The sequence below is a fragment of the Protobothrops mucrosquamatus genome, unplaced genomic scaffold (genome assembly GCF_001527695.2).
Source record: "Protobothrops mucrosquamatus isolate PMUCROS unplaced genomic scaffold, P.Mucros_1.0 scaffold237, whole genome shotgun sequence".
NCBI classification, from domain to species: Eukaryota; Metazoa; Chordata; class Lepidosauria; order Squamata; family Viperidae; genus Protobothrops; species Protobothrops mucrosquamatus.
In genome coordinates, this window is record NW_015386587.1 from 257,157 (window position 1) to 264,134 (window position 6,978).

The 6,978-nt window shown below is 35.9% G+C and overlaps 1 protein-coding gene across 1 annotated transcript in view; it reads right to left on the reverse strand.

Annotated features, from left to right (window-relative positions):
- Positions 1 to 4,402, reverse strand: part of IGSF10 (immunoglobulin superfamily member 10) — a 21,754-nt gene extending 17,352 nt beyond the window's left edge. Inside the window, exon 1 of the mRNA XM_029283808.1 lies at positions 4,209 to 4,402. Coding sequence (XP_029139641.1) covers positions 4,209 to 4,402 — 194 coding nt within the window. The remainder of the gene's footprint in view (positions 1 to 4,208) is intronic.
- Between the last annotated feature and the right edge of the window lie 2,576 nt (positions 4,403 to 6,978).

The following is a 6,978-nucleotide window of genomic DNA, read 5'->3' on the forward strand; positions in this document are numbered from 1 at the left end:
TCCCTCCCTCCCTCCCTCCCTCCCTCCCATCCATTGTATGAGATGGCTCCAAGCATAATTTGAATAGCTACATTAAATATAGCTAGGAAAACATGAATGTTATTCATAGCTGTCTGAAATGAACCATGGGTGTGCAGATGTATACAGGGTTGCATTTACACTTCTGATTTCTGAACTCTGAACTTTGCCTTCTTTTTCAAAAGCAAAATAAATGGTTCAGCTCATGACTCAAAATAAAGTCTTCATTTTCCAAGCAAATATGGTTCATCTTAACTGGTTGCATATCATAAGAACTTTGGCTTCTAATTACACTGTTTCACCATTTAAATCCTTATTAGACTTAGATGTGAATGATTGAGTTCAAACTTCATAAGCCAGAATCAGGAACAAAAAACTAAACCTGAGTTCAGAAAGCTGTGGCTTACAAGACGTATATAGTCAGTCTACAGCTCCCAACTCTATTCTACTTAAGTTATGCTAGCTGGGATTGCTGGAATTGTTGTTCACAATATTAAATGTCCAAAAGTTTCTCATACCCCTACTAAACAAACCCTAGATAGTTTTAATCTGATTTGTTTCCTAAACTCTCCCAAACAAGCCAGAAATTAAAGTAAAAACAAACCAGCAAACAAGATAAATTTTTTTTAATTTCACATGGAACAGCACAGAATTTATTCGTGATTATATTTGGGATATTGCTCCTCTTAATTGCTGAAAAATTATTTACACAAATAAAACATTATTTAAAGCATTAAATAATGCTCTAAACGTTGCAAATTAAATAAATGCTTTAAAGTTAAGACTTTGCAATTTTTTAATCTGAATTGCTACAATAGTTATTTCATATTAAAAGGAAAACAAAAATAATTCCTTCCGTCTCTTGGCCCACATGTTCATTGCTGACCAACCACAGAACCCTTCTCTCTTATTCGACAGTTAGAAGGTAACTGTTTCTGGAGATGCTTTATATTTTCCTCTTCAACAACTAAAGTAAGTAGTAGAATGTACCATACACTTATGCATCCTCTGGTGTATGAACTTTCTTATGCTTCTAAATAGAGAAAAAAACCAAATTCTAGTTGACTCATTTATGTTAGATGCTGATAACACATCAAGGATGCCATCGTTTTTGACCTATACCTGGCACTCTCACCCATCTACCTTTATTATTTTTTATTTTTTAAATTTAAAAAAAAATTACAATCAGCTGTCAGTCTTGTATATCCTTTCTATTTACAATAAAGCCTCTGGAACTCATATTGTTCTTCATTTCCAATTCTTCATGATCCATGGACATTCATTTACCAGGATTGCCTATCTGTAACCCCTTTGATTTCTGGTAAATTTGTGCTTGTAATAATAGTCACCTTATCTTTTCTCATCCTATTTTCATTCATTTTTATTTTCCTAAGCATCATGGTCTTGTCCAGTGACTCTTACTTTTGTTTTATGTGTACACAATAGGTTCAGATTCATTACTAATGCTTTCAATGACTAGTCTGGTTTTACTTCAGCCAGAAATAGAGGTTTAATCCTTTTGCAATCCAAAGAATTTTCAGCAATTTTCTCCAACACCACAGTTCAAAGGCATTTGTTTTTACTTCATTCAGTCTTTCTGATGATCAAATTATCACTGCCATATTTTATACCACATCTTTGGCAATATGCACCTTTATTTTTTGTTGACACTGTGATGTGTTTGCACTTGAATATGTTGTTTAGATTTGTTGTGATGTTTCTCCTCAGAAGCAAATTTCACTTTATTTCATGATCATAGTCTTTATTTCCTGTTACTGATCCTATGAAGATAAAGTATGCTACTGCTACAACTTCTTCTCCACCTATTTATATCAGAATGATATTAATATAATCTTATACCTATTGATATAATCTTAGGCTTCCTAAATTATTGACCAGCAGTTCACTTTTTCCATTTTCTTCTTTATCTTCAACAAGAGATTCCTTAGGCTTTCCTCATATCCAGCCATCAAACTGGTATCAACAGCATTTCTAAAATTGTTGGTGTTTCCCTCAGCAAATTTCATTCTGATCTTTAGTTCTTCTAATCCAACTTTTTTCATGACATAGTCTTCATGAAAGTTAAGTTAATAAGGTAACAATATACAACTTGGAACATTCCTTCCCCAATTCTGAACCATTTAGTTGCTCCATATTCTCTTCTGTTGCTTCTTGATCAATAAGTGAATGTTTCAATAAGTAGATGAGATGATCCAGCACACTCATATTTTGAACAACCATCTACAATTTGTGGATAGCATTGTCAAAAGCATTCATATAATTAATAGAAGAAGAAAAAAGCTTTTGGGAGGTCTTTGCCTTTTCCATTATGCACCAGATGTTTGAAATCTTGGGAGCCTCTGCATCTTCTAAATTCAGTTTATATATTTGATTTATGGACTTGACAGTTCTGATTCCATGTACTGTTGTAATCTGGATTGCAAAATTTCAAGCATTATTTTACCAGCATCTGAATTAAGAAAGCAAATGCCCCACACATTGGATCCATAAAAGGGATGACTATATTTCTGTGCCATGCTTGGAACTATATCTACTCACCCAGAAAAAAGACAAAGCTTAACTGGATTGATGTATGTTCTGGAGCAGAAGGTAGAAATCAACAAACTTAGCTTTTTTCTGATGTTCAGTGACTATCATACCCATTATGGTAATAATTTTGTGAATAGCCAGGCAATCCTCATTTGCAAATGTACATACAAAATATTGTCAAGTTTTCAAATTTCTACTTGTCTAAAATTCCTGAACCATGAAAGGCATAATTTTTTTTTGTATGCATGTGTTTTAATTTATCACCCTAGGCAAATTAAGCAATATTTGAACTTTTATAAATTAATGCCAGGAGGCTTCTTGCCATTAGTTTGCTCTGAAAATTTTTTATAACAGTGAACATGTTAGTCTGTTAGTCTGTTCTCATTACTATTTCTTACTGTCATGCAGTCATAATTTTCATTTTGTTCCTATCAATTATCAGTGAAAGAGATGAACAAGACATTGTTTTCCATTTTTATAAGGGAAAAAACTGATGAAATTCCAAAAGAAGAGAGTTTGGTGTCCCTCCACTGTTCAATATCCAAAGTAGTGGATGCATTAGACAAGATCTGGCTATTTACATTTGACAATTCATAATAAGGATAAAACCAGTCACATACTGCCTCTTAGTTTTCTGTATAATAGGTCACTAGTATGTGACAGTATGAATATAATAACTAACTGCTTTCTTTTAAAACAGCTGTGACTTTTTGGATAAGAACACTACACTTTTCAGTTACTACATGTTCCCATAAAAAAACAGCTACTTTCACAGATTCTAATAGTGCTTGTTTGGGCTTCTCCAGGTTTCAAAACCATGCTTTTGTAATGTAATTGGAAGCATTGTGCAGCATTATTATTTAGTTAAGAAGTTCCATTATCTCTCTAGTAATCTGAGCCTCCTTCAGTTAAAGTAGGCAGCTACTCTAGAAAGTATAAAATGCTGAGTAGGGGTAAGAATGATGGATAGCAGAAAAGAAAATAGCAATCGCACAGACTTATATACTGCTCCATAGTGCTTTATAGCACTCTCTGAGTGATTTACAAATGTTAGCATATTATCCCCAACAATCTGGGTCCTCATTTTACTGACTTTGGAAGGATGGAAGGCTGAGTCAACCTTGTGACAGTCAGGATCGAACTCCTGGCAATGACAGAGTTGGCCTCCAGTATTACATTCTAATCACTGTGCCACCATGGCTCCTAACATACAACACCATCAAAGAGTAGCAAGTAAGTTCAAAAATATTATTAAGAGAGGCAGTTTGGTCTAATAGTTAAGTACTAGACCAGAACATGGGGGACTGTGAGTTCAAGTCTCATCTTAGCCATGGCAGCCAGCTGGGTGACCTTGAGCCAGTCACTCTCTGTCAGCCAACCTACAGTAGCTCATAGGTTGTTGTTGTGGAGAAAATAGGAGGAGGAATTTGTTTGAGATATGTTTACCACCTTGAGTCATTTGTAAAAATAATAAAGGCAAATAAATTAAAAAGAATTGAAATAAATTCTTAAGCATCATGAACAAAAGTAGAAAAAGAGAAGCCCCTTTCATAGGAGAAGGGAAGTTCTGAGAGACTGCAAAACAAACTTTAGCACAGCATTACTAATTGCAGGATTTCAGCATTATCATGCAAACCTACCCTAAATTGATGCGTTCCACATTTTGGGAGATGTGCAATGGGGTGGTAGTAAGATATCGGAAGGTGCAGTGGACTTCAGTTGGTACATAGCAGGCACAAAGCTTAGGACAGGCACTGCTGCCAGGAAAAACAGCCAAGAAGAAACCAAAGAGGACTCTTGCTACATAGGGATGGTTTCCTTTTTCTCCTTTCATCTTGCATGACAAAAGTTTTAAACCGACCATCCTTCCAGCCAAGTGTGAACAAAGAATGCTCTAGAAAATGACACAATAGAAAGCATCAGGTTAAGATGGCACATCAAAAGGTTGTGGCTTTGAGCAGGCTACTTTTACTTAGTTTTTCTTAGCAGTTCTACAGAAAAGCTACACATTTAACCTGTAGCCTTCGGATGTTCTGGATTGCAGCTCTCTTCATTGCCAGTCAGAATGGAGTTTACCAGTTGGAAAAATGGGAGGTTCAGTCCAACACACTTAAAGAATGGCAGACTGGAGAAGGCTGCCATGAGAGTTACTTCTTCAAGGGAAAAAAAATCAGCAGTTTAAATACCCATAAGCATTATAGGCAGTCCTCAATTACTGATGGTAATTGGAACCCAAATACATTGCTAAGTGATATGGTTATAAAGCATGTCACATGACCACATTGCTTAGTGATGACAATTCCAGTGGTCCTTAGGCAAGGATCTATCCCAATCCAAGTCATTTTCAGCTTGATCTCTTCCAGACCTGAGCCTCATAAGAGCCTCCAACTCCACCCATTTGCCTTCTCTGCCCCTTTGGCCATCCTGTGCTTCATTTGCCCTTCTGCCCTCGCTCCACTCCCCTTGCCACCCTGCACTCCACTAGCCCTGCAAAAACCTTGCAAGAAGATCATACAGAACTTGGATAAGGGCCCGGGTGGCCTTGGCAAAAAGGACTGGCACAGCCAGCATCAGGCCAGGTGAGCACTTTGTGAGCAGTTTGAGAAAGAAGACGGTGAAGATGCTGGAAGTTGCAGGACCGATCATGTGGCAGGGCAAGTGGAGTGTAGGGCAACAGAGGGCAGGGTAACAGGTTGAATGGAGCATAAGGAAGCTCCAGTGTCGACTGCACAGTGGCCAAAAGGGGAAAAATGGGGGAGGATATAGGTGGATGGAGAGAACTGAAATGCCCTTGCAGCCAATAATAAGTGCTGATGGGTGCCAAGCACACAAACTTTGATCGTGTGGCCAAGGAGATGCTGCAATGTTTATATCTTTGGGGACCAGGGATAAATACTATTTGTTTAGCTCTGCTATAAGTTTGCTGAATGAATGGTCATTAACCAAGGACCATCTGTACTTCCTCTTTCCTTTAAACATTCCTAACAAGGTTTTTGCTTTTAGTGAATATAACAGGGAATAAGATAGGTTGTTGACAGGTATTAAAATCTGGAATTTGACATACTACTGAAACTGGAATTTGAACATTCTGCTTGATGAACCACAGTTTTATTTTCAAAGCACTCATAAATCTGTTTGTGATTTGTTTTTTGCTGACGAATACATCAATCTTTCCCAAGCAATTTGCCAAGCAAATTAAGCCTCAAAGAATTAGGAGTTTAAGAAGACAACTGTCCTAGCGGAAAAAACAACTAAAGAAGCAATAGCAACAATGAATACAGTTAAATGTTTTCCGACTTTTTCCCATCTTTATAGAGAATAAAAGCTATGCTTCATCTTGTCACTGCCAACTTCTGTTTCATTCTGGTTTATCTTTTTTGTTTTTGCTACTTGAGTAGATTAGAATTAGTTTAATGAAAAATAAAAGTGCAATAAACTATTATAAATCTCCATGTTCTGTTTGGATAAGTTATTCTCTTACAAATATTTTAAAAACTAGACTTTGCAGTTCTATGACCTCAAAGAGGATAATGTCTTTCTGGGGCCATTTGTGCCTTGATCAAACAGAAGAGGCAGAGTAAGAAATCTTAGCTTTTTTAGCCTTCATTTCCTCAGAATGTTTTCAGAAATGTTTGCTTTGTTGATTTCACTCTAACTAATGTCAATGGGAAGTATTTAATTAAACAATAACTTAATTGTTTATAAATGTAAATGTACCTTCTATTCTAGGTACAATAAATTGCAAGGTGCAGAAGCTGTGGTTTCTCCCTTCCTTCCAAACTATAGGATTCTTTTCCTAATAATATTTTGAAACTGAAATTAGTTTAAACACTAAAAACTGGATTTCCCATCTTGGATATTTTCAAATATCCAAAATTCTTGGTACTTCTTATTCAAGAGTTACATCAGCATGGAATGATGTAGGATTATAATGTGGGTATAGTTGTAAAAGAATAATGCTCAAATCTCTGGTCCCCTTTGAAGTCTATAAGCTTTTATGAAAAATAATGTTTATTCTACCCCAAGTTATTTAGAGAAGTGGTACTAAATAAATGAAAGGACTAAATAGTTATTTTTAGCCTCAATTTCTCTTTCCCAACCCAAAACCTCAGATGCCATATCATGAAATACAGAAGTTATTTAAATCAGTGATCCTCTGATTCCCATGTAATGCATTATAAATCACTCATTTGATGTCATATTTGTCATTACTAGATGACAAATCTCTTTCCGGATGAGCAGCATGTGTGAAGATTTTAGATTCATTCTTAATTTTGTTTTACCCTTCCCTTTCATTTATCAGGACTGTCACATGGAAATAGCTGATAGTGGTCTGCACAAGATGGTCTTTTAGGGTACAAAAAAAATGAAAAGTAAAGGTAGTTTCAATTCTCCTTTGAAATTACTGTA